The sequence below is a fragment of the Micromys minutus genome, assembly GCF_963924665.1.
Source record: "Micromys minutus genome assembly, chromosome: 25".
Taxonomy (NCBI): Eukaryota; Metazoa; Chordata; class Mammalia; order Rodentia; family Muridae; genus Micromys; species Micromys minutus.
In genome coordinates this window covers 2,987,594-3,014,150 of record NC_137960.1, presented here as the reverse complement: position 1 = coordinate 3,014,150, position 26,557 = coordinate 2,987,594, and the positions used below count along the sequence as shown (strand labels likewise).

Below are 26,557 nucleotides of genomic sequence, written 5' to 3'. Positions count from 1 at the left end.
AATTGATAAAGGTTTAATAAAGCATCTTCTGTTACCATAGCGAGGCTCTTTTAATAGGACAACTTTTGGAAAGTCCCTAAAGATAGAAATCTTGTTGCCAAGGGCAGAGATGAGGAAGAGAGCTGTAACTTTCAACTCAACTGGTCTGTAGCCAATAGCTGATTATTTAAACAGCTAATGATTTAACGGGCCATCCAAGCCTGATGGTAACTCCTTAACACCCAAGAAGATGAGGTCAAAGGGTTGCCAGGGACGGTTAGTACGGAAGGGCATGGAGGAGGCTCCAGACCTCCTCTCCACAGCACCTCCTCTCACTGTTCCATCTGGCTGCCTTGTGGGATGTTTACTAATGTAGCACACATGTGGGCAAGGTGCTTGAGCCCTGTGAGCCACCTCTGCAAACCACCGAATCTGAAGAGGGGCTTGCAGCATTCTTGGTGTTTACAGCTGGCTTTCCAGCAGCACAAGAGGCCTGGACTGAGACCAGCATCTTAACCCAGAACGATCTTGTGAGAGCCCCTCCCCATGGGGTAGGTCGGGCCGTTGGCAGGGTCAGAACTTAATTATACTACAGGATGTGTGATCAGTTTCCACCAGGAACTGAGCTGGTTGCTGCTGGAGGAACCCTTCCATGAAGTGCTGTTAACTGGGGAACTGGTTGGATCCAGCTCCTGAAAGTCGTTCTTTAATTTCCGTACCCATCCTGGGCCATGAATGCCTGCACACACACAGATACAAATAAAAAAGTAGAAATTAAAAGAAAATTGTAACTTTTTTAAAAGCCTATTTTTTTCCTTTTTACCCACGTGTCTCTTGTAGCCGAGCAGTTTCTCAGTCATTTCCCATAACTATGCTGTTCAAACTCACCCTCTCCATAAGAGACAGACTTTTCATCTGTTGACTCCCTGGGCTTAGCAGTGTGCTCTGCGAACAGGAGGTGTTCAGTCTTCATTTGTTGCATGAACATGGCTAGGGAACTGTCCCCACCAGACACTGAGAGCCTCTCACAGGGCCAGAGGGCAGCTGCCACAAAGGAAGGGGACAGACACTGCCTACAGTACAGGGAACACAGCCTGGAGCAGGGGAGAGCAGCAGGGAAGGATCCGGGTGCCCTGGATCCACAGCCCTGCCTCCCCTGGTGACCCAGTGACTGAGGGCACCAAGGCTGCCCCTGATATGAGGGGGGGGGCATGTGCTGAAGTAGACCCCTGCTCAGCCCATGGTGAGGACAGGAAGTGGCTCATCTGCCATCCCTTCCAGTCTCACTTTCTGTTCCTCCAAAGCCTCTTTAAACTCTCAAATGATTTTGTAGATCCTACTAAAGATTTCAAAGTGGGTGAGGCAGGAGGTTGGCACTCAAGAGTCTGAAGAACACAAACCAAAGTCCTCCGGGTGTCTCCATGTGTCCTGAGTGTTCCTCTGTAGCCCGAGAGAGGTTTCTTTCCTTTCCAGGGCCTGAGGCTCAGCTCACCCCATTCTTGGAGCAGCCTGCAGACTTCAGCCTTTCTCTTCCGTATGGGAGAAAGTCAGCCGGTCCTCCTCAGCTGCCTGTCTTAACCTGCATCATGAAGCCTGAGGAAATTTCAAGTAAACCCTCCCAGCCCCCACCTCAGGATCTGGGGAAACTATTGTCTTCCTTGGTTTGGATTTGAGACAGGTTCTTACTCTGTAGGCCTGGCTGGTCTTCAACTCCCTGAATCCTCTAGCACCAACCTCTCTTAGGTGCTAGATTGCAGCCTTAGGGTATCAAGCCTGGTACCTCAGATCCTGGTGCCTTTCCACACCTCTGGGATCCAAGTCTTTCTCCCATGTACAATCTGCTTTTCTGGAAGGACTGTGTGAAGCTAGCTGTGCTAACGGGGCTGCAGTTCCAGCGATTTGGGAGGCTGAGGTAGGATGGCTGCTTGAACTCAAGCGCCTGGATGAGACCCTGCCCCCAACCCCAAAAGGAATTTTTCAGCATGTTACTTCTTCATCTCCCTTTTGAACCTGTTCTGCCTTCTCCTGGGGTGCTAGTGTCAGCAGAAGAGATGGGGAAGTGGAGCCTGGAGGTTAGCAAAGGGGAAGCAGAGAGGTCCCAGAAGAGACTGCCGAGCTGGTGGAGAGGAGCCAGCAGACAGACCGCCAGCCTCACCATCTCCACCTGAGGCCACCAGCATCTGAGAAACTATGAGCCAAAGCAGGGATTTGCAGGGTAGGGAAAGTGGGCCAGCATGAATCAGGCCTGGCTCCGGTAGCCAGGAGGGCTGCTGGAGGCTCTTAGAGGGCAGTGGGCTGGGCATGGGGAAGGAGGAAAGAAAGAGAGGAGGAAAGAAAGGGAGGGGTGGTTAACTTCTTTACCCCTCAGGAGGAAAAGCTTTTGGACTGCTAAAGGCCCAACAGGAAGAGAGGCTGGATGGGATCAACAAGGTAAAATCAGGAGCGGGGTGTGTGTGTGTGTGTGTGTGTGTAGGTAGCCTCAGGTTGGCCAGGCTGACCCCCCCCCACTCCTATCTGCTCCCCAACAGTACTTCCTCGATGATCCCAAATACAGCAGTGATGAGGATCTGCCTTCCAAACTGGAAGCCTTCAAGAGTGAGGGGGCTGTGGGTGGGGAGGGAAGCTGGGGGCTGGGGGCTCAGAGGATCAAGGCCAGCTGACTGTTGTGGAGGAGGGAGCTGCTCCTCCTTCCCATTAGTGGTCCTTTCTCCTGCTCTCCTCATCTTAGCACCCCCATAAGCTCCCTCATAACCCTCCATCCTCACGCCCTCCTTCCATATCTTCTGCCCGGACATTGCTCAGCCATCTCTTCCTCAAATCTCCACAACAGCAGTGACTGACTCTGCTCTCTTCCTCACCCAGAGAAGTACATGGAGTTTGATCTGAATGGAAATGGAGATATCGGTGAGAAAAGGGTGGTTTGGGTTAGTATGCAGACCTAGAGAAACGGAGGCCTTGTCTACTAGTTCTGTCCCTGTGGACAGGAAAAGGTCTAGCCACAACCAGTGCAAGGGTGGGGGTGGGTAACTGGAGGTACAAGATGGCAGAGGGGACCCTCCTTTTCCACCTTCAGATATTATGTCCTTGAAGCGAATGCTGGAGAAACTTGGGGTTCCCAAGACCCACCTAGAGCTAAAGAGATTAATTAGAGAGGTGTCCAGTGGTTCCGAAGAGACGTTCAGCTACTCTGACTTTCTCAGAATGATGCTGGGCAAGAGATCTGCCATCTTGAGAATGTGAGATCTAGTTTCAACCTCCTAGGACTTCTCTGCCTTCTCCATAGCCCCAGCCTTGTCCTCACAGCCACCCTTCCTTCTCTGAGGGATGCTTTAAGACCCTTCCCTAGACCCAACCATCTACAGCTCTGATCCCTCTGGTCTCCAGGACTGTGTTCTTGGCCCTTCCTCTTCCTCCTCTCTGCAGTCTTAAAGCAACCCAATATTTACTCCCTTGAGAGATCTGTCCCTGATATCTGTGTCTCTTCCAGGATTCTGATGTATGAGGAGAAAAACAAAGAACACCAGAAGCCAACTAGTCCCCCAGCCAAGAAAGCTATTTCTGAGTTGCCCTAATTGGAGGTGAATGTGACATGGTGGGACTGAGGAGCTTCTAATGACAGCAGCATGAAAAAAAAAGAGAAGCAGTTGTAAGCCAGAGTCAAACTAAATAAACAATGCTCCCTAGTGGGTCAAGCCAGCTCTGCATTACTGGGGACACCTGTCCTGGGTCTGGGGGGGAAGAAAGAACTGTTGAGGGAAGGGCAGTAAGGATCTGCTATCCTTACTACTGGACGGTTTGCTGTGGCTGATAGCTCTTTGTACTTAGGGGAGATTCCAGAGTTTCAAAACAGTGTTGACTTCAAAGAATACAGGTGTGTGCCTGCTGGTGCACCCCCTTAATCCCGACACTTGGAGGGAAAGGCAGAACTCTGCAAGTTCGAGTTCGAGGCCAGCCTGGTCTACACAGTAAGGACAACCAGGGCTACAAAGAGAAACTCTGTCTGGAAAAACCAACAAAAGAATACAGGTGTGATGTCTTTATTTGTCCAGGCTCACAGGAACTTCTTAGGGGAGAAGGTGACCTTGACAGGCTTCACCTTGTTGTCTGTGACCAACAGTCTTTCGAGCTCTACTTTGGAAATGGGAATGACAGCTAAGCTTTCTGCTCATTTTCCAGACGTTACTCTGTGTAGCCCTGGCTGTCCTGGAACCCATATTGTAGACCATGCTGGCCTCGAACTAAGCGATCCACCTGTCTCTGCCTCCTGAGGACTGGGACTAAAGGTGTGTGCCACCACTGCCCAGCTGAGAGCTAAGCTTTTGTGTGGCCTATCATAAGTCCTCAGCAATGTTTGAAACCTGAGTGAACACATGAGGTGAAGACCTCGTGATACTAGAAAGTTAAACAAGATGTTGAGATTCTCAGGAGGAAAAACTACCGAAGTCCTGTCTAGAGCAATGGCTAAAGCTCAGTGGTAGAATGCTTGCCTAGCCCTAGGTTTGATTCCCAGTACTGCCAAAAACGAAAGTCCCCATCTACTAATGAAGGGATGAGGGGATATATTGGGAAGCTATCAGGGGCAAATATGGCGAATTCAGCATCTCTCAATGATAGAAATTGTGGATCAGTTAACAAACCAGGAAAAGAAAGGACCCAAGGACCCGAGGCCAGGTCTGTCCTTCTCTGTGGGATCTGGGTAAGTCGTCCCCCACCACAGAGTTCACATTCAGTCACTGTTTTTCTTCCTCCAATGCTTGATTGAGCCCAGAGCTTCCCACATACTGAGCAGGCACTCAAGTAAAATACACCCCCAACTCATTTCCTTTTACTCCCTGAAAAAGTTCTATAGACAGCAGCCCCAGCCGAGAGCCTGAAGCAAGGGAGAGGTCGTTTTTGGTGATTCCCATAGAAAGATCCAGTAACTGTGTGAATCTTCAGAAGTGGGGGCTGGAAAGGGCTCATCAGGTAAGCATACACACTGCTCTGGAAGAGGGTCAGGGCTGAGAATGGAGTTCGGAGTAGTGTGCCTGCCTAGCATACATGAGCCTTTCACTTTAGTCCCCAGACCAAAAAATAAAAATAAAAAAGATAGATTTTTGTTCCCAGCTCCCACTCTAGTTCCAGAGGTTCTAAAACTGCTGTCTGTGGGCAATGTTCTTACACTCACCCTCCCCAACACACATATACATGTGCTGGTGCACACCTTCAATTCCAGAACTCAAGAGGCACAGGAAGGTATATCTCTGTGACTTTGAGGCCAGCCTGGTCTATATTTTAAGTTCTAGGTAAGCCACGACCACACAGTGGTTCAGACGTAAATATACCACACACACACACATTTTATTTCTGTGAGTACACTGTAGCTGTCTTCAGACACACCAGAAGAGGGCATCAGACCCCATTACAGATGGTGTGAGGCACCATGTGGTTGCTGGGAATTGAACTTGGGACCTTGGGAAGAGCAGTCAGCGCCTTAACTGCTGAGCCACCTCTCCTGGCCTGGTGCTGGGAATTAAATCAAGGGATTCCAGCACATTCTTTATTACTAAGCTACACTGTTAAGCAACACTGTAGTGTTGTTTTTTTTTTTTTTTTTTAAGATTTGTTTATTTATTTCATGTAGTGAGTACACTGTAGCTGTCTTCAGACACACAAGAGGGCAATGATCCCATTACAGATGGTTGTGAGCCACCATGTGGTTCCTGGGAATTGAACTCAGGACCTCTGAAGAGCAGTCACTGCTCTTAACCACTAAGCCATGTCCCCAGCCCCACTGTAGTGTTTTAAACCTATTTTTCTTGTGTATTTGTACGTGAACATGTTTCACACACACACAGGTGCCCTAGGACCCCAGAGGCACAGAATCCCCCTGGAGCTGGAATTACAGGAGGTTTGAGCCACCTGCTATGTTAGAAACTAAACTCTGGTCCTCTGCAAAATCAGTTACACTATTAATCAACAGTCCAATATGTCTTCAGTGTCCCCCCATCCTCCCCTCCCCCCCTTCTTCAGTCTGGGAAATGCTGGGCTTAGGGTCCCAATCAGCAGCCCTTCTGTTCAACCCAGATAATTATCATCAGCAACCAAGCTCTGTAAGAAAAGGTCTTGGCTGGTTTTGCAGCAATGGTGCCCTCTAGTGTAAAACTCTCATGTAGCTCTTGTGTAGGTAGGGAGAGGAATCAGGATTCTTCAGTCCTTGGCAGCAATTGGAATTGCGCTTCCTGACAGGTGCCTAGGATCCTCCAACCATTAACACCAGGCAGCATTACATCTGTTGACTGGGGGTATCCTGGATCTGTCCAGAAAACTTGACAAACAGCTTTCTGTAACTCTTAACAATGACTAGGGCTGCACTTTCTTCTCTCTGGATTTTCTATCTTCTTAATTATTACTTTACAGATAGGAATGTTCTGCCTTCCTATAAGTCTATGGACTGCACGTGTCTGTTGCCTGTGTAGGCCAGAAGAGGGAATCAGATCCCATGGAGCTGGAATTACTGACCGTTGTGAGCCACCATGTGGGTGCTGGACCCTGTAAGGGAGTGTTCTTAACCTCTGAGCTATCCCTCCAGTTACCCCTCCCCTCTTTCTGAGGCATTGTCTCACAATGTAGACCAGGCTGGACTAAAACTCAAAAAGATTTGCCTGCCTCTGCTTCCTGACTGTGGGACTCATGGGTGCATTACCAGCTCCTCTCTGGTTTATTATAGTTTTCTATTCTTCAGCCTCTGCTCTCCATCCTTTCTACCCCACCCTCCCCTGGTTCCTGTCTACATGCTCTCTCTACCCCGCCCTCCCCTGGTTCCTGTCTACATGCTCTCTCTACCCCACCCTCCCCTGGTTCCTGTCTACATGCTCTCTCTATCCTGCCCTCCCCTGGTTCCTGTCTACATGCTCTCTCTATCCTGCCCTCCCCTGGTTCCTGTCTACATGCTCTCTCTACCCCACCCTCCCCTGGTTCCTGTCTACATGCTCCCTCAAACTGATGGGCTGCTGCCTCTTCAGCTGTCAGGCAGCCTGCCTCCACCATCTCTGTGCTTCCTCCACTGCCAGCTCAGCCGACACTACTAAGAGTAGGCAAGAGAGGATCATCAAAAAGGAGGCTTTAATTGGGCCCAGTGTTCTAACATCAAGGGAGGCAGCACACAAGTGCTGCCCAGGCAACTTCCAAGTGAGCCAGACATCTCTGCTTCTATACCGGGGAAGGGGTAGCGCCAATCACAGCAAATCTCTCATGCAAATGCTTTGAACTGTAAGACATACAATTGTTCCTTTAGTGCCAGTTACAGCACTATCTCTACTAGGCCAGTAAAGGTAGCCCTCTCTTTCTGGCCTCTGTGGCAATGGCAGACAATCATATAGACTATGGATGCCTATGGTACAAACTTTGAATAGCCCTGGCTGAGGACAATCAGGGGCTGGGACAATAAGCTAAAATTGTTTTTCCAATATTGTAGAGTGTTCTAAGGAGTGTATATTGAGCTGGTTGGTAGTGGTGCACAGCTTTAATCCCAGGTCTCAGCACTTGGGAGGCAGAGGCAGGTGGATCTCTGAGTTCAAGGCCAGCTTGGTCTACAGAGTGAGTTCCAGGACAGCCAGAGCTACATAGAGAAACCTTGTCTTGTATCAAAAAAAAAAACAAAAAAACAAAAAAACAAACCAAAAAACAAAAAACAAAAAACAAAAAAACAAAAAGAAAGAAAAGAAAAGAAAAAAAAAGTGTACAATGGCAAAGAGTGGTCTGGCTAGCTTTTGACTGACTGTCCCTCCTCTGAAAGAAGCCAGGGAAGGCAGAGAGTCCAACAAGGTACCAATGAGTGAGTCAAAGTGTCCAATGCTCCAGTGTCTTTGGTTCACAGGAAAGTGACCAAAAGAGTGCTTAAAATAAAACCTGAAAGAGCTTGTTACTTAATAACAATCAAGACAGATTTTAACAGTGCTGAGTACCCAGTGCCCCAGTGGGGTGTTTTTACAAGTACATGCTAACTAATTCTTTTAATAGTTAAAAATAAATTTATTTATACATTTATATATATAAGTTTATACAGCATTCTGCCTGAATCTATGCCTGCAGGCCAGAAGAGGGCATCAGATCCCATTACAAATGGTCATGAGCCACCATGTGGTTGCCGGGATTTGAACTCAGGACCTCTGGAAGAGCAGTCAGTGCTCTAACCACTGAGCCATCTCTCCAGGCCCCACATGCTAATTCTTAACCCTGTCTTCCTGCTAACTCTTCATCTAGGCACTGGCCTGCACGCACACCTTTGAGTTTACTCATGTCTCTCCTGTACCTGAACTGTATTTTGCAGCAAGGGTGCCCTCTAGTGTAAAGCACTCAATGTGGCTCTTGGGTAGTAGGGAAAGGATCAGGATTCTTCAAACCTTGGTAGCAATTGGAACTGCAGCTTCCTGCTAAGTGAGCCTAGGATCCTTCAACCCTTGACACCAGGCAGCATTTCAGTTTCAGTATCTCTCCAAATTGACTAAGATTTGCACCGTTTCTCTTTCTCTCTCCCCGCACCCCTCCCTGTGTGTGGGGGGGGGATGATGCAGGTACATATGGAATCCAGAGGTCAGCCTTGGCTGCCATTTCTCAGTTATGTCCACCTTGTTTTTGTGTGTGGTTTTGAGATGGGTTCTCTCATGGGCTCTGAACTAGCCTAAGAGAGCAGTATGCTGGCAGGCCAGTGAATCCTAGGAATCCACCTGTCTCTTGCCTCTGCAGCACTGGAATTACTGTAAATGCCAGCCAAGCTCTACCTTCTCCCTCTCCCCATACAATTTTTAACCTGTTCCCACTAGGACAGTCAGGTTACTCATCTGCCTCTACAACATCCTGTGCAAGTCTCTGGTACTTCAAAATGTTACTGATGGCCAATGGAGAGATGGCTTAGCACAATGCTGTTCTTTCAGAGGACCTGGATTTGATCCCCAACACCTATATCTGGGAGCTCACAATCCCCAGTAATTCCAGTTCAAAGAGATCCAACATCTTGTTCTGATCTCCTCTTCGGCACCAGGGACCTGCTTGGTGCAGATGTGTATATGTAGGTATGCATACACATAAAATAAAAAAAATAATGAATAAAGAATGTTAGAGTTGGGGAGATGGAGCAGTGGATGAAATGCTTGCACACAAGCACGAGGACCTACGTCTGGGCCTCCTGTGCGCACAGAGAGGCTTGGCAGATCACCTGTCTCTAGCTTCAGTACCGGGATGCAGAGACAGGTAGATCTCTGGAGCTCGTTGGCTTGTCCATTTGAAATCGGCGCTCACCCACCCAAGTATCAAGATTCACTGAAAGATGAAAGAATATGTCTCCAAAATTAAAAAAAAAGTGTTCGGGGAAAGCCCTCCGGATGTCAACCTCTGCCCTGCACAAGCACTCCAGTGCACCCACCAACGTACATTAAAAATTAACACAAAAAATGTTGAGTAGGTAGTAGGTGTGGTGAGAAGCAAAGGATTCTACAGTCAAGCATTGAGAAACAAAGAGGGGAAACAGTACTACCTTTAAAGCTGAAACTCATCGTTGAGAGCATTAACTACAAAAACCCACTTTTGAAAATTACTGAGCATAAGATTAAACGCCTAATGTCCGCCGTAGTTATCCGCTGCTAAAATTTGGAAGAGTAGGTCATTCCTTGTCTTTGTTCAAATTATTTGCATATATTATGCAAATACCCCGACCCGCTGGAAGAACGCCTACTCGAAGAAAGTCAATGATACACTCCTCTGGACCCTTTGATTGGCTTGCTTATCCACTTCATTTGCATGACGTGATTTGATAACTGGAAAGCCCCGCCTCCCTAACGCGTTTACCTCTCCCGAATGGACACCAGACTTGAAATGCTTGGAGGGTCCATGTAACTCCGCTCTCGACTAGCTAATCCCTTCCATTTGTCGCGGTTCTTTCCGTCTCCTCCGCTGAGAGTGGCCGGGGCCTAGCATCCCTTTCCTGCGTCTCTCTCCGCTCCCATCCTTCCGCGGACGTAACACGCATGCGCATCCTTTTTCTCCCACCATCCGTCGTGTAAATTCTGCGCCTCAACGGCCCGGCATTCCGCCGGGGCTACGCGTCTCAACTGCCGACGCCAAGGCGTCTCTCTAGCCAACCGGCGTCCTAGCGTCTGTAAGTCCCTCCCCTTTATGCAAATATCCTCCACACACTACCTTTATTTTTTAAAGCAGGGACAGCCCTGAAGAGCGGAAGGGTCGGAGAGGACAGGGCTCCGCCTCCTATGCAAATCAGGGGGCGTGCCCAGCGCGGTGGGAGGCGGGAGGTGGGGGGTGCTCCCGGGGGCGGCGGTTGCCCGGATGGGCCGTTAGTCGGAGCCCAGCCGCGGAGTGAGCGAGGGAGACGGGAGGAGCCGAGCGCGGCGCCATCCGCCGCCATCCGCCCCCGCCCCGCTGCCATCCGCCCCGGGAAGCCTCTAATCCCGGGTCCCGGACCCCCACGCACCCGGCCAGGTGAGTCTGGGCGAGCCGGGCGCTGACGCCCTTTCCGGCGCGGGGCGGCGGCAGCGGCGGGCCGGGGGAGAAGCTGCCATCAGCCGCCGCCATCTTGTCCTCCTGCCGCCGGCCTGCCCCTCCCCCTCGGGCTGCGCCGGCCGCTCCCAGACGGCTGTGGAGGGTCGGGGGGCCGACGGCAGCCCTGCAGCCCTCTCCTCGGGGCACGACCGCGCTCCCAGGCCGCAGTTCCTGCTCGCGTCGTTCCCTCGGCCCGTCTGTGGCTCCGCCGCCGCCTGTAGTCCTTCCCTTTGAGGGTCTCTTCGTGTTACTGGAGCCCTTCCTACCACCCGGCGCTATGGTTCACGTTCTTTCTTAGTCTTTGAGTCGAGTCACTCCCATTCTGGAGCCCTGCTTTCGCCCAGCATCTCTGCCTTTCTGCATTCACCAAGCCTCTGCTTTTCCCTTTTTCCTCTTTTCTTCCGAGCTCCCTTGACACTGCCACTTTCCCAGCCTTCCTCAGCCGTTCCTGCTTCCCTCCCTGCTTTCTCGTTGATCCTCTCCTTATTAGTGTAAATCTGTCTGCTCTACGATTTTCCTGCTTTTCCCTTCTCATGGTAGATTTCTGATTGGCTTCCTTAAGTGCCTGTGGAGCAACCCCCATCTTCTTGTCTCTCGCTTGTGGTAAAGTTCTCAACCCAATTTTGGCTTTCATCCTAGGCCTGCACGCTTTCTTGCTATCTTCCATCTCTTTTTCACACTGTTCCCACCCACAAGTGAATGCCTGGCCTCTAGAAAGGACTAAGATGTAGAGTTTGGCCTGCCTGGGGAGTAAGGTCTGTTAGGGAAACAAATGACGGTGTATGAAGAGACTGGATGAGGATAAAAATTGTATCTGGTTCTGGTTTTGACTCTTTGCTGTCTGGCCCATGGTTACAGGGTATTTTAGTTAGCTCCATAATGCTGTGTTTCCCCTCAGTTTTACATTGGGTCTACTAGTTTGTTTTCTTTTTTCTTCTGTAAGCAGAATTGTTTCCAAGAGCTAAGTGGGGGCTAGTTAAGAAATAGATGGAATATTCTGTGTACAGGGGTTTGTCCAGCCTGGGAGTGTGTGGAGCCCCTGTTGTTTAGTAAGGATTATTCTGGCACTAGCTCCCGGTCTGGCAGAGCAAGCTCATAAAAATCCTTAAGCTCCCAGCATACCTTCCTTCAAACCTCCCCAGATGGGACTTAAGGCTGCTGGGAATGGAACCTGGGGCCCTGGGGCGTGATTAGGGAGCCAGTGCCTAATAGGTTGGCAATCTGAAGTTCTCGTACTTGCTCGATGGAGTTGTGTACCTCATTCTGGTTTTCTCTGGGGCTTTGACTTGGTTCTTCAATTTTATCATATATCTCTGAAATTAAAAGATTAGCTGCATGTCTAAAGTGGCACAAAGGGTAGGTGGGGAAGATAATGGGTTGTTACTGGTTTTCTTTGTCAGGATACTTGGAGAGGGACTGGCTGTGGAAGCTGAGTGGATTGTGGTTGCTTAAGAGACTGTGGTAGTTTACACAAGCTAGAGAGTCACATATCTAAAGAGAATGCAGAGATCTTCTAGGCTTTTGTCTATGAAAGGGGCAGAACCTGAGCTGCCTACTCTCTGGCCCACAGGCACCGGCTCGTTTTGGGGGAGGTGCCTGCAGGACCCAACGTACTCAATGAGCTTCCAGCGCAATGTCCGATCGCTCGGGGCCGACTGCCAAGGGGAAGGATGGAAAGAAGTATTCCTCGCTCAACCTGTTTGATACGTATAAGGGCAAGTCCTTAGAGATCCAGAAACCCACTGGTGAGGGTCTTGCAAAGAAGCTTCTGATATTTGCAGGCTGAGCGTGTGTGGGGTATAGGATTTGGAACTCTTCAACAAAGGCAACTAACAGACCAGAGGAACACTGGTGACCTCTTTCTTCAGTGCTGAAGGGGGTGCTGGGCTCTGGGTAAAACACAAGTCATCCTCCTACAAAGGCGTGTTTTTGGTTCCCTGTCCTTGGACACGTAAGAATTGGAGGCAAAGAAATGTGGTGGATTTGGAAAGGTCTGGGCCAGCTTGCCCCCCCGCAGGCTCAGGATCAACCATCCCACAGAGGAGCAATGATTCTGCTGTATCTCACCTTTCCCAGGAGAGCTTAGAGATTATTGAATAATGAATGGCTTCTGAGAGAGGCCTGTATATAGTGAAGAGGTTGTAGGATTATCTTAAGTGGGATCTGTGGATGAGGCACAGACAGTTAGGTCTCCCATGTGAGGTCTTTTTGACCCTTTCTTTCCACCTTTTCTTCAGTTGCCCCTCGACATGGCCTGCAGAGTCTCGGAAAAGTTGCCATTGCCCGGCGTATGCCACCCCCAGCCAACCTTCCAAGCCTGAAAGCCGAGAACAAAGGCAATGACCCCAATGTCTCACTAGTGCCGAAAGACGGAACAGGATGGGCAAGCAAACAGGAGCAGTCCGACCCCAAGAGGTAGAAAGAGGCCTGTGGAACCTAATGATTCTTTTAGCTTTGAGTTTGGGAGTATATTAAGGCATGGTCTGTTTCAGCCGGAGACCAAGAGAAGCACCTTCTGAACCTAGTAGTTTGGTAGATGACAAAGAAATGAAACCTTAAACTTAGAAGGAGAGAAAACAGGAAGAAACAGACAAAGGCCTGTGTGACAGTTATTTTGTCCTAGCATTTGTAGGTGCTAGGGTAGGGTCAGTTCCAGCTTTATACTTGATATACGAGTACTAAGGAAGTGACATCTCACTCCGTGTGACCTTTCCTTCCTGCCATCCCAGTTCCGATGCCTCAACCGCTCAGCCGCCGGAATCGCAGCCACTGCCGGCTTCACAGACGCCTGCCTCCAACCAGCCGAAACGACCCCCAACAGCCCCCGAGGTACCTGGAGAACTAGAGGGGTTGGAAGAGGGAGAATGACCCTTATTCTGCTCTCCTAATGGCCACTTACTACCTTTGCTTCTCCAGAATACTCCTTCGGTTCCAAGCGGGGTAAAGTCCTGGGCACAAGCCAGTGTCACCCATGGAGCCCATGGAGATGGTGAGAGCAAGAATGTTGGAGCATATGGGAGGCAGGGGCCATGCATCCCTTTAGGAGAGGTCCTTTTGTCATGTGTCTAAATCACCCAGGATTTAGAGCCTTCCATTTTTATGTACATGCTCAGAAAGTGAACCCCTGCCTGATGTACACCTCATCTCAACAGGTGGAAGGGCATCAAGCCTACTGTCGCGATTCTCTCGAGAGGAATTTCCGACCCTGCAGGCGGCTGGAGACCAGGACAAGGCTGCCAAGGAAAGGGAGTCTGCCGAACAGTCGTCTGGGCCCGGACCAAGCCTCCGCCCCCAAAGTGAGTGGCTGCCTTGTGTGAGTGAGTGTTTGCCTCCTAACCAGGATCATGCCTATTCTGTGGAAGAGCTGCATGCTGTACTACTCACCTTCTCCGTCTTTTTGATGCATCCAATTGGCCCCAATCAGTGGTAACTTACCTTTTCCTCCCCTTTGCATTTCTAAACTACAGATTCTACAACTTGGAGGGACGGAGGTGGGCGTGGCCCTGATGAACTGGAGGGCCCGGACTCCAAACTTCATCATGGTCATGATCCCCGGGGTGGGCTGCAGCCTTCAGGCCCACCCCAGTTCCCTCCCTACCGCGGAATGATGCCGCCCTTTGTGAGTTTGGCTATGTTACTTGGGAGTGGTGCACTAAAAGCCAGTGTTAAGAATTAGGACTTAGTCTTTGGAAGACACAGAAAGTAGACCCCAGTGAGATAGGGGGATGGGAGGATGGTCTGTTTGAAGGGCTGGCAGGCTACTTATCCTTCTTAGCAGCTATTGTTGGGCCTTTTTGCAGATGTATCCCCCATATCTCCCATTCCCTCCACCCTATGGACCCCAGGGGCCTTATAGATATCCGACTCCTGATGGGCCCAGGTAAGTAATCAAATTCTGGGTTTGTTATTGGGGAGTAGGGTAAGGAGGCTACTTGGGAAGAGATGGTTTTTGTATCTAGGGGATTCCGTTTTGTACGTGATTCTGCTACATGTTGTATTTAACATTGCCCTCCTTTTTTTCCCAATACATAGCCGTTTTCCCCGTGTGGCGGGCCCCCGGGGCTCAGGGCCACCAATGCGCCTTGTAGAGCCTGTGGGTCGACCTTCTATTCTTAAAGAAGATAATCTCAAAGAGTTTGACCAATTGGACCAGGAAAATGATGATGGTTGGGCAGGTAACTGAATATTTGGATCCTCAAAAGTAAAATTTGATGAAGAAATAATAGGTCTTGTGAGAGGCAGGCAGATGTGAAAGGGGTAAGAGATAAGGAATGATACGAAGCTTAGTGCTGCCAAGTACTGTGGGGTGAGGACGGTTAGCACTGACTGAGCCTGCTCTTGTAGTTCCAGACTGTTGGCTGCGTTCTGGGAAGCTATCTGGGAATGGAGAGCACACTGCTTAGTTTACTTAATGTTCCTTTCTTTTACCTCAGGGGCCCATGAGGAGGTCGACTACACTGAAAAGCTCAAGTTCAGTGATGAGGAAGATGGGCGAGACTCTGATGAGGAGGGAGCTGAGGGCCAGTGAGTCAGGGCACAGAGGAGGGGCTGTTTGTTTCTCTGGGGGTGTCATAGCCTCATAGGGCCGAGTATAGCAGAGTTTATTCATACTGTGATCTGCCCACAGCAAGGATCCCCAGTCAGCTGCTGGTGAGGAACCCGAGACAGATGGCAAAAAGGGCACCTCACCTGGCAGCGAATTGCCCCCTCCCAAGACAGCCTGGACAGAGAACTCTCGGCCTTCAGAGACAGAGCCAGCTCCTCCTACCCCAAAGCCTCCCCCACCTCCACCTCACCGGGGGCCTGTTGGGAACTGGGGGCCCCCTGGGGACTACCCAGTGAGTGTCTACAATTCGGGGTTGAGGATCAATTGTGGGGGGCATCAACTGAATAGTTGAAGGTAATGACAGTGAGCTAGGGTAGGACTAGGGTTGTATCTGAGAAACATTTGGGAGCCTTTGGTTCTAGGGGAGTTGGGATGCTGGGAAGGAAGGCTTTCGTGATTAGGTCTCCAAAGTAAAAAAGGAACCAGAAAAAAGGGTGAAGAATTTATCTCCACCCAGAGACCATCAGTTCCGAGGTCTGGTTCTTTTATCCTGTAGCTATGGACAGTTGTTTGATCTTTGAAAGAGGTGGTAGAAGGTAGAATGACTGACAGGCCTGGCCTGCTGGGTTTGCCCATTGCCAGGATCGAGGGGGTCCTCCCTGCAAACCTCCAGCACCTGAGGATGAGGATGAGGCATGGCGGCAGCGTCGGAAACAGTCTTCTTCAGAGATCTCCCTGGCAGTGGAACGTGCCCGGAGGCGCAGGGAAGAGGAAGAGCGACGCATGCAGGAGGAGCGCCGGGCAGCCTGTGCTGAAAAACTTAAGCGTCTTGATGAAAAGTTTGGAGCACCTGACAAGCGGCTCAAAGCAGAGCCTGCAGCCCCACCTGTTACCCCTCCTGCCCCAGCTCTACCACCTGCTGTCCCCAAAGAAATCCCTACACCTCCAGCTCTGCCACCAACACCAACCCCAACACCAGAGAAAGAACCTGAAGAGCCAGCACAAGCCCCTCCTGTGCAGTCTGCCCCGAGTCCAGGTGTGGCTCCAGTTCCCACTCTGGTGAGTGGGGGTGGCACTGCCAGTAGCACCAGCAGTGGCAGCTTCGAAGCCAGCCCAGGTATGAGAAAGGAATAGGGTCTACTGGGTTTCCGAAGTCTCTGCTAGGCTTAAGGTGGGGGCGGGGGTACTGGGTGTCAAAGATGGGTGTCAGTAGAAGAGAGTGATTGGTTTTTATTGAACTGTAGTGTAGGATGTGTGGGAGGAGAAGCTAAACATTTTGTTGGATGTCTTTTCTGTTTTCTGCTTTTGTGTTTTCTGGTAGTATCACAGGAATACTTGAGGCCTCAAAGTATTTTTATGGCTCTTAAACAGGACTGAATATTTACATAACCTAGGGGTGGAATTTCTGGGACATTTGACTGTTGTGATGGACCAAGTCACTCTGTTCTTAAATGCAGTGGAACCCCAACTGCCTTCAAAAGAGGGTCCTGAACCACCAGAAGAGGTTCCTCCACCTACCACACCCCCAGCCCCAAAAGTGGAACCCAAGGGTGATGGGGTTGCTCCCACTCGACAGCCCCCCAGTCAGGGCTTGGGCTACCCCAAATACCAGAAGTCATTGCCACCTCGTTTCCAGAGGCAGCAACAGGTAAGGCCAAGATCTTTCCATTTGGGGGTCTGTTTGTATCTCTTTACCGTTCTGTGTCTTCAGGCCTGGGTTCATCTTTCTGTTGTACCACAGCTCCCTCCACTCATATCATTGCCATGTCACTGCCTTAACTCTCTCTCTCCTTTGCCCTTTTGTAGGCTGTGGTGATCTTCATCTGTCTCATTCCTTGCAGGAGCAGCTCCTGAAGCAGCAGCAGCAGCAGCAGTGGCAGCAGCAGCAACAAGGCACTGCCCCTCCTGCCCCAGTGCCCCCATCACCACCACAGCCTGTGACCCTGGGAGCTGTTCCTGCCCCACAGGCACCACCTCCACCTCCCAAAGCCCTGTACCCAGGTGCTCTGGGCCGGCCCCCACCAATGCCTCCAATGAACTTTGACCCCCGCTGGATGATGATTCCTCCTTATGTGGACCCTCGGCTTCTCCAGGGCCGGCCCCCTCTGGACTTCTACCCTCCTGGTGTGCATCCCTCTGGTACGGATCCATGGGAGTGCTGGTGACCTCCCTAGTCCCGGGAGGGAATACTGTCTTTGGTGGATAGCCAGGGAACGTGGTGGTATATCTGTTTAGCACTTAGGGTCTTGTGAGAGAGACTAAGCTTGGGGAAGAGGTAAGTAGTGAGCTAACCACTCAGCTTTCCTATGAGGGCACATTTTATTTGTGGGGCTTGATTCCTTCATAGGAAAGCTGAGTGGTTAGCTTGTTTTCACAAGAAAGGCAGAACCCTCACAGAACAGGAGCTGCAGGTGCTGCTTGCTCTCAGGCTGTGACGGTGATTTCTTTGTTTTCTTAGGCCTGGTTCCCCGGGAACGCTCAGATAGTGGGGGCTCAAGCTCAGAGCCATTTGAACGCCATGCACCCCCTTTGTTGCGGGAACGGGGCACCCCACCAGTGGACCCCAAGTTGGCCTGGGTAGGAGATGTCTTTACCACCACACCCACTGATCCTCGCCCTCTTACCTCACCACTGCGCCAGGCAGCAGATGAGGAGGAGAAGAGTCTGAGGTGAGTTGCTAGGGAGGAGCTGGGCAGGCCTGAGAATAGTGTGGGTCATCTGAGGTGATGGGGTGCCCATGGAAGGAGTGTCTACATCCTAATTCTCATCTGCTTATGTTCCTCCTCATAACAAACTTTTCTGTTTCTCTTTCAGGAGCGAGACTCCTCCAGTACCTCCCCCCCCACCTTATCTGGCTAATTATCCAGGTTTTCCAGAGAATGGAACTCCTGGGCCCCCGATCTCGAGATTCCCTCTGGAAGAATCAGCTCCCCCAGGACCCCGTCCACTACCCTGGCCTCCAGGCAGTGAGGAGGCTGCCAAGATGCAGGCTCCACCACCCAAGAAGGAACCCCCCAAGGAGGAACCGCCACAGCTGTCCGGGCCAGAAGCAGGCAGAAAGCCTGCCCGTGGAGTTGGAGGCGGAGGCCAAGGCCCACCGCCACCACGCAGAGAGAATCGTACCGAGACTCGCTGGGGCCCCCGACCAGGCAGTTGTCGACGTGGAGTCCCTCCAGAGGAGCCAGGTGTCCCTCCTCGCCGAGCTGGGCCTATAAAGAAGCCACCACCACCTGTAAAAGTAGATGAATTGCCTCCTAAGTCCCTAGAACAGGGAGATGAGACCCCCAAGGTTCCAAAGCCGGATGCACTCAAGACAGCTAAGGGAAAGATGGGCTCCAAAGAAACCCCACCAGGTGGGAACCTGTCTCCTGCGCCTAGGCTTCGGAGGGACTATTCCTATGAAAGAGTAGGCCCGACATCTTGCCGTGGTCGGGGCAGAGGCGAGTATTTTGCCAGAGGAAGGGGTTTCCGGGGAACCTATGGGGGCCGGGGTCGGGGCACCCGGAGCCGTGAATTCCGAAGTTACAGAGAGTTCCGAGGAGACGATGGGCGTGGGGGTGGTGCAGGGGGAACAAACCACCCTTCTGCTCCCCGAGGCCGCACAGCCAGTGAGACACGAAGTGAGGGTTCAGAATATGAAGAAATCCCCAAGAGACGTCGCCAGCGTGGCTCTGAAACAGGCAGTGAGACTCACGAGAGTGACCTTGCCCCCTCTGACAAGGAAGCTCCTCCACCCAAAGAGGGAGTGCTTGCTCAAGTCCCTCTTGTCCCCCCACAACCAGGAGCTCCCCCATCACCAGCCCCAGCCCGATTCTCTACTGCCCGAGGTGGTCGTGTCTTCACTCCCAGAGGAGTGCCATCACGCCGTGGCCGAGGCGGGGGGCGGCCCCCTCCTGTTTGCTCCGGCTGGAGTCCTCCAGCCAAGTCCCTGGTTCCAAAGAAACCTCCCACATGTCCTTTGCCTCCAAATAAGGAGCCTTTGAAAGAGAAGCTGATCTCAGGGCCTCTGTCCCCTATGTCCCGAGCTGGCAACATGGGTGTAGGCATGGAAGATGGGGAGCGACCCCGGCGAAGGCGACATGGCAGGGCTCAGCAGCAGGACAAACCACCTCGTTTCCGAAGGCTGAAACAAGAACGTGAAAATGCCGCCAGAGGAGCTGATGGCAAGCCCCCTTCCCTAGCCCTGCCAGCCTCCGCCCCTGGACCTGAGGAAACACTAGCAACAGTCACCGTTCCCCCACCCCCTCGCCGCACAGCTGCTAAGTCTCCTGATCTGTCAAACCAGAACTCAGACCAAGCCAATGAGGAATGGGAGACTGCATCAGAGAGCAGTGACTTTGCCAGTGAGCGCAGGGGTGACAAGGAGACTCCCCCAGCAGCACTTATGACCTCTAAAGCTGTGGGGACTCCTGGGGGCAGTTCAGGTGGGTCTGGACCAGGCATTTCAACCATGTCTCGTGGAGACCTCAGCCAACGAGCCAAGGATTTGAGCAAGCGTAGCTTCTCGAGTCAACGGCCAGGCATGGATCGTCAAAACCGGCGCCCAGGCACTGGGGGCAAGACTGGCAGTGGTGGTGGCAGTAGTGGAGGTGGTGGTGCAGGCCCTGGGGGACGGTCTGGCCCAGGGCGAGGGGATAAGAGGAGCTGGCCCTCTCCCAAGAACCGAAGGTGGGTAAGGGTAGATAGCTAAGTATATTCTTGGGGTTATTGGGTTGAGGGTGGGTACCAGAGAGTTGGGATTTTATGAATAAGTCAGGCATCAGGAAGGCACCATAGAGGTTCCATCTTGGCAGTTAGTAAAGAGTTGGCAGTCCCCATGCATGTCTCCTAAGCCCCTTAGGGCTCCTCCCCTCAGGCCCCAACCTGTAATGACACCACACCACCCCCTCCTGGGCCAACAGCACTATCCATTGTGGTGAGCTGGAGGAAAATGGGTGGGAATGACTATCCCCAAATGTGTGTGGTTTTCTCAGCACACCTTTGTAAATAAAGCTTGGAAGCAGTATCTGGGGAGAGAATGGGATGTCAGTGGAGAAGCTGGAAAGTAGATGCTTGACTTATAGGGGTCAGGATCATAGTTTACTGAGCCCTGGAGCTGATGCTCTGCTTTCTCCAGCCGTCCTCCTGAGGAGCGACCCCCGGGACTTCCTCTGCCTCCACCACCTCCCAGCAGCTCTGCTGTTTTCCGCCTGGACCAAGTTATTCACAGCAACCCTGCCGGCATCCAACAGGCTCTGGCCCAACTTAGCAGCCGCCAAGGAAATGTAACTGCACCAGGGGGGCACCCAAGGCCTAAGCCTGGGCCTCCCCAAGCCCCTCAGGGCTCCTCCCCTCGGCCCTCAACCCATTATGACCCCCCGAGGGTCAGCAACGCTATTGGTTCTGGTAAGCTGGAGGCAAGCGGGTGGGAATGACTCCATCCCCAAAGGTCAGGTGCTGGAATGGGGAGCAGAAGTCATGGAGCCCCTGTTCCTGGGTTCTGTAGAGCTGGAAGGGCTGGGAGGCGGAGTCGGGAGAGCAGGCTAGGGTCAGTGGTAGAATGAGGTAGATGCTGACAGTTTTCCCCTTTTCCCCAGACTCCCACTTCGAGGAGCCAGGGCCGATGGTGAGGGGGGTGGGCGGGACTCCCCGGGACTCTGCCGGGGTTAATCCCTTCCCCCCGAAACGGCGGGAGCGGCCTCCCCGAAAACCGGAGCTGCTGCAGGAGGTGAGGGATGGGGCTGGAGATTGGGCCTCATTGTACTCCCACCTTTGAAGGTTCTTGGTTATGCTTTCTGTATGCTTTTTACATTCTGTTCCGCTCGTTCTCACCCCAGATCCTCATCAATGATCACTTGTCTCCCATGTATCTGTCTCCCCTGCTGCTGCTACTCCTCACTCTGCCTAAGTTTATTTGTATTTTGCCCTTCTGGGTTTTTTTCATCTTTAGGAAACTGTGCCAGCTTCTCATAGCTCTGGATTCTTGGGCTCTAAGCCTGAGGTCCCAGGCCCTCAGGAAGAATCCAGAGATTCAGGCACAGAGGCCCTAACTCCCCACATCTGGAATCGTTTACATACTGGTAAGGAAGGCTGGTGAGGGGAAAGATTGGAGTAGGGACCGTGGTGTGAGGTAGGTCTTAGTTTTCTCACTGCCTGCCTCATGGTTGGTGTTCTCCAGCCACAAGCCGAAAGAGTTACCAGCCCGGCTCCATAGAGCCCTGGATGGAGCCCCTGAGTCCCTTTGAGGATGTGGCAGGCACAGAGGTGAGTAGACACTGGAAGGGGGGTTGGCAGTGAGGGTGAGGGTTATGAGCATCAGTCATTTCTTCACCCGTTCTGAATACACACTGCTCTAGAGGCTGTTCTCTTGGTGTTGTCTCCTTTCCTCGGTTGGTTGGTATATGACACCTCTCAGGTGTCAGGTGTTTAACTTCGCTCCTTCTCCACTCCTCAGATGAGTCAGTCTGACAGTGGGGTGGACCTGAGTGGAGATTCTCAGGTGTCGTCAGGTCCCTGCAGTCAGCGAAGTTCCCCTGATGGAGGACTTAAAGGGTCAGCAGAGGGACCCCCCAAGCGGCCTGGAGGACCCTCGCCCCTAAATGCTGTTTCTGGTGAGAGTGCATCTGGCTCTGAACCTTCTGAACCTCCTAGGAGACGGCCACCTGCTTCCCATGAAGGGGAAAGAAAGGTAAAGATGAAGGATAGATGAGAAGTGTCAGCAGGGTCCTTCCTCATTCCTGTGTTTGACTATCCTTTCTTTGCCAGTGTGCTATGCTTTTTCTTGGTTTGTCATTCCGTCACCCAAATACACTTTGTTTCCCAATCTAGGAGCTGCCCCGGGAGCAGCCTCTGCCCCCTGGTCCCATAGGCACAGAGCGGTCACAGCGCACAGACCGGGGCCCAGAGCCAGGCCCTCTCCGACCAGCCCACCGACCGGGCTCTCAAGTAGAGTTCGGCACTACCAACAAGGTCTGCATGGGCTGTACTTGGACATGTCCTTGAGTGGGTATGAGAATGATAAGCAGAGATGGACGTTTGAATCCCTTACAATCTCCCTACATATTACAGGACTCAGACCTGTGCCTAGTTGTAGGAGATACTTCAAAAGGAGAGAAGGAATTGGCAACATCAGCCACAGAGGTAGGTGGGAAGCCTGTGAGTTTTGATGCCAGCAAGTAAGCAATGAGCATCTAGGGCAGTGAAGTGAGTCTCACCTCCCCAGTGCTGCTGCCACCTTCCTACAGCTCCTCCTGCTGGCTGTCCCCAGCCCTGAAGTTATGTCATTGCTACTTGATAACTCATTCTGTTGATGTTATGAAATGGGGCGTAAATACCTGATACGGGACCCCAAGGGATTGTGGCCAACACGTTAGAACCACTGATGTGGAATGTAAGCAGTCCATTTTGACAAGGATTCCTTTGCTCAGGTCGTTCCCATAGCCAGAGACTGGGAGCTGCTTCCTAGTGCTTCTGCTTCAGCTGAGCCACAGTCCAAGAGCCTGGGTTCTGGGCAGTGTGGTCCAGAGCCCGGCCCTCCAGGTCAGCGTCTGTACCCTGAGGTCTTCTATGGCAGCCCTGGACCTCCTAATTCCCAAGTAAGCTCTGTTTTTAATCCTAAGTCCCCTCTCTGCCTTGCCTTCTCTTTTTTCCTTTTTTGTTTTTTGAGATTTCCTGGAATTCAGTATGTAGACCAGGCTGGCCTCAAACTCAGATTCACCTGTCTCTTCCTTCCAGGTGCTGGGATTAAAGATGTACCCCACCAGCTTGCTCAGCTGGATAATGGTTTCTTTTGTTTTCTGTTTTTTTTTTTTTTTAATGTTTTTAATTTGTGTGCATGCGTTACACTGCACAGAGTTCAGAGGACAACTGCAGTCCTCTTGTCCTCCACCTGGTTACCAAGTGTCGGCAGCAGTGCCTTTAACTGTTGAGCTCTCTCAGCTGCCCTGAAGTTGGTTAATTTATAAAATGTCCCACTTTTCTTTCTCCTCCAATGAGTAGGATGTGTGGTTTAGTTCCCCTCCCCTTAGGAAGTTTTTATTTCATGTACATGGGTGTTTTGCCTGCAGATGTCTGCACCATGTGTGTACAGTGCCCTTGGGACTAGAGTTATAGATGACTATAGGCCACCGTGTGGAGAGTAAGGATAGATGGGGATCTTCTGGGAGAGCAGCCAGTGTACCTACTTAACCACTGGGATTTGTCTTTATTTCTAGTGGGTAGGTGCACATGACTGCACGTGCTCATGGAAGCCAGAGGTGTGTGCCAGGTTTCCCTGGAGCTAGTGTTCTAGATGGCTCTAGGCCTGGAGAAAGTAGTTCCTGTTCTCAGCTGCTGAGCCGACTCTCCACCCATACCCTGTTTTGCCAAGTTAATCAAGTTGGCCCTGAGCTTACTCTGTAGTATAGGCTGGCCTTGAACTTTGACATCTGTCTTCCTGGGAACTGAGGTTCAGGCATTTGGCCTGTGGGATGGTGCTGCCCACTTTGGTGTGGGTGCTCTTCCCTTGGTTAACCCTCTCTTCTAAAACACATTGTCACCTATGTGTTTCTCAATCCAGTTGAGAGCCAAGATCACCCATCATGCAGCACTAGAGATCAGACTTGGGGCTCACGTGCCAGTGGAGCCCTCCAGCACTATGCTGTATATATATCCAGCCCAAGTTAGCGTTTCTTGAACAAAGACACTAGAACTGCTCCTACCTCACTTTTCTCCAGCAGGTCTCTGGGGGTGCACCCATCGACTCTCAGTTACATCCCAACAGTGGAGGCTTCCGTCCTGGGACACCCTCATTGCACCAGTACAGGTGAAACAGATTAACAGAAACGGACTTACGAAGGGAGTGGAGATCGATTGAGGGAGATGATGCCAAAGAATAGTGGATTAAGGCCTCACTCAGGCTGAAGAGTAACCTCTCTTCCAACTTCTTTTCAGGTCGCAGCCTCTGTATCTGCCCCCAGGTCCAGCCCCTCCTTCGGCACTGCTCTCTGGGGTAGCTCTCAAGGGCCAGTTTCTGGATTTCTCAGCACTGCAAGCCACAGAGCTGGGGAAGTTGCCTGCTGGGGGAGTTCTCTACCCTCCACCATCCTTCCTCTACTCTGCAGCTTTCTGCCCCAGCCCTTTGCCTGACCCACCCTTGCTTCAGGTATGAGGTGGGCAGCTGCTACGGCAGCAGAGAGGATGTTCTTGGGGGACTTGACCTGTTCTGTTTTCTCACTCTGTCCAGGAGAGTGTGGAAAACATCATGTAATTCAGATTATAAGTCTTTGAGCCATCACACCCACCTGAGAATTGGCCTTTCCATTTCCCAACAGGTACGCCAGGATCTGCCATCCCCTTCAGATTTTTACTCTACTCCTCTGCAGCCTGGTAGCCAGAGTGGCTTCCTTCCTTCAGGAGCTCCTGCTCAGCAGGTATCTTTGATCTTCCCACTTCGCTTCATTTGCCTCTGGCTTAGTTTGAATTTTTCCATGTGCCTTCCTTTTCTAATGGGCTCACTGGGAATTTCTTGTAGATGCTTCTACCTATGGTAGACTCACAGCTACCAGTGGTGAACTTTGGCTCCCTGCCACCAGCGCCACCCCCTGCTCCACCCCCTCTTTCTCTGTTACCTGTGGGTCCTGCTCTCCAGCCCCCCAACCTGGCTGTGCGGCCCCCACCTGCTCCTGCTACTCGGGTCTTACCTTCACCCGCCAGGCCCTTCCCCCCTAGCTTGGGGCGAGCAGAGGTAAGGTGTAAAGATTTATTCAGTATTTCAAATTTTTGAAGGATGGAAAGGTGGGAGGATTCAGTCTATGTGTCCAAAAGGGTGCTTTATTTATTTACTTATTTATTTATTTTTTTAAATTTATTTATTTGCAGCTGCACCCAGTAGAAATAAAGCCTTTCCAGGATTACCGAAAGCTGAGCAGTAACCTTGGGGGTCCTGGGTCATCACGGACTCCCCCATCTGGAAGGTAAACAGGAATGAGCTATAGGCTATGCATCCCCAGGGATTTTCTTTGAAACAGGCTTATCTTGACCATCTTTCCTCCCCTAGGCCCTTCTCTGGTCTCAATTCCCGTCTCAAGGCTCCACCTTCCACCTACAGTGGAGTATTCCGAACTCAGCGCATTGACCTCTACCAGCAGGTGAAGGAGAAAACCTGTGACCCCAGCCTAAGTTGAGGTGTCCTTCTGAGCCCCCGAAAGACTGCTGACTTACTCTCTTGCACATGTCCTCAGGCTTCCCCGCCAGATGCCCTGCGCTGGATGCCGAAGCCTTGGGAACGGACAGGGCCACCTTCTCGAGAAGGGCCTCCCCGAAGAGCAGAGGAGCCTGGGTCCCGGGGGGAGAAGGAGCCTGGATTGCCTCCACCCCGCTGAGGGAGTTCCCCTTGATCCCCATCCCCGGGGCTTGTATATAGATTATAAATATATAAGGGGGAAAGGGGTGGGTGGGGAGGGGTTGTGGGTCTGGAGCCTCACTTCCCCTCTTCTCTTCCCCTAGTCCCCTATCCCTGGGGCCGTTTGTTAAAAAAGAATAATAAAAGAATTTAAAAAAACATGGGGGGTAAGTCATGGGTGGTGGGGATTAGCTGTAACATTTTACACTAAGTGGGTTCAGTAAGTTACCTGTTTATGGTTCCAGAATTAAGAACTTAGATGAGGTCAGTTGGGTACCTGTCTAAAGGTATATGACAAAGTCAACTATAACAAATCCCACTGCAGTGACACTTCTCCAACAAGGCCACACCTTGTGATGTGACTCCATATGAGCCTGTGGGGACCATTTTCATCTAAACCACCATATTCCATTCCCTGGTCCCATAAGCTTGTAGCAATATGTAAGAATGTAGTCAGTCCAACTTGAGAAGTCTCCATAGCATATCAGTCTCTTACAGTCATTGCAGTCTCTCAGCTGTAACCCTTGTAAGGCAGATAATGTATTTTCAACATACAGTGGCATAGAGCATACATTACCAATCTGAGAGGGAGCATAGGGAATAGTGGGCCAAGATGAGAACAGAAATGAGCTAGCTCCAAACTACTCCACTCAGCTTGCTGCTAGCAACACACTCCTCAGGCTAGTTCTGTTTCCTCACCTGTCTCTTCATTCCCTTAGCTCTGGCATCACCAGGATTTTGGGGTCCCCATTTTCATAGCCTCACAATAGCCTATGTAGGCCTCCGTGCTGAAGGAGATACCATAAGTCACATTACCAACTTTCTGTGGTTTCCTTCACTGCTTTAAATTTGTCCTTGAAAATGTGCCTACTTTTTGGGGAGCTTAGATGGGAAAGATTTTATTCAAAGCTGAGTCTTCAGTTTTGTTATTTAAAACAAGGGGAGAAAGCCACACTTTTCAGTATAAGAATGGTCTATAGACTACCTACTAAACCCTGACCCCCACAATTGAAATGACCTTCACAACCAGTTTCATGCTCCTAGCGTGGCCCATTGAATCAATGCATTCAGCTGCTTTCCTAAGCCAGTATGCTTTTCTTCAATCATAGGTCTATCAGGAATAGGCATTAGGTTCTGAC

The 26,557-nt window shown here is 51.3% G+C and overlaps 2 protein-coding genes across 3 annotated transcripts; both read left to right on the top strand.

Moving 5' to 3' along the window:
- The first annotated feature begins 2,089 nt into the window (after positions 1 to 2,089).
- AIF1 (allograft inflammatory factor 1) lies at positions 2,090 to 3,624 on the top strand. The gene is made up of 6 exons (XM_080937889.1): positions 2,090 to 2,194; positions 2,348 to 2,409; positions 2,508 to 2,574; positions 2,842 to 2,883; positions 3,053 to 3,215; positions 3,467 to 3,624. Exons 1-6 carry the CDS (start codon positions 2,170 to 2,172, stop codon positions 3,549 to 3,551), a joined length of 444 nt encoding a protein of 147 aa, XP_080794015.1. The 5' UTR covers positions 2,090 to 2,169; the 3' UTR covers positions 3,552 to 3,624.
- Positions 3,625 to 10,293: 6,669 nt separating this feature from the next.
- On the top strand, positions 10,294 to 25,453 carry PRRC2A (proline rich coiled-coil 2A). Of its 2 annotated transcripts, none has more exons than XM_080938180.1 (31): positions 10,294 to 10,452; positions 12,083 to 12,257; positions 12,750 to 12,927; positions 13,242 to 13,341; positions 13,429 to 13,501; positions 13,665 to 13,808; positions 13,980 to 14,131; positions 14,313 to 14,392; positions 14,545 to 14,687; positions 14,946 to 15,036; positions 15,140 to 15,350; positions 15,701 to 16,175; positions 16,516 to 16,706; positions 16,900 to 17,197; positions 17,517 to 17,727; positions 17,873 to 19,726; positions 20,175 to 20,443; positions 20,635 to 20,765; positions 20,988 to 21,117; positions 21,216 to 21,301; positions 21,492 to 21,725; positions 21,866 to 22,006; positions 22,106 to 22,177; positions 22,465 to 22,632; positions 23,755 to 23,840; positions 23,969 to 24,179; positions 24,349 to 24,447; positions 24,549 to 24,761; positions 24,896 to 24,990; positions 25,074 to 25,164; positions 25,258 to 25,453. In XM_080938180.1, the coding sequence occupies exons 2-31, from the start codon at positions 12,146 to 12,148 to the stop codon at positions 25,396 to 25,398; spliced, it is 6,480 nt and encodes a 2,159-aa protein (XP_080794306.1). In that variant the 5' UTR covers positions 10,294 to 10,452; positions 12,083 to 12,145; the 3' UTR covers positions 25,399 to 25,453. The 2 variants fall into 2 exon arrangements, with proteins under 2 accessions (XP_080794306.1, XP_080794305.1); XM_080938179.1 differs by having other exon boundaries at positions 23,752 to 23,840.
- The last annotated feature ends 1,104 nt before the right edge of the window (positions 25,454 to 26,557 follow it).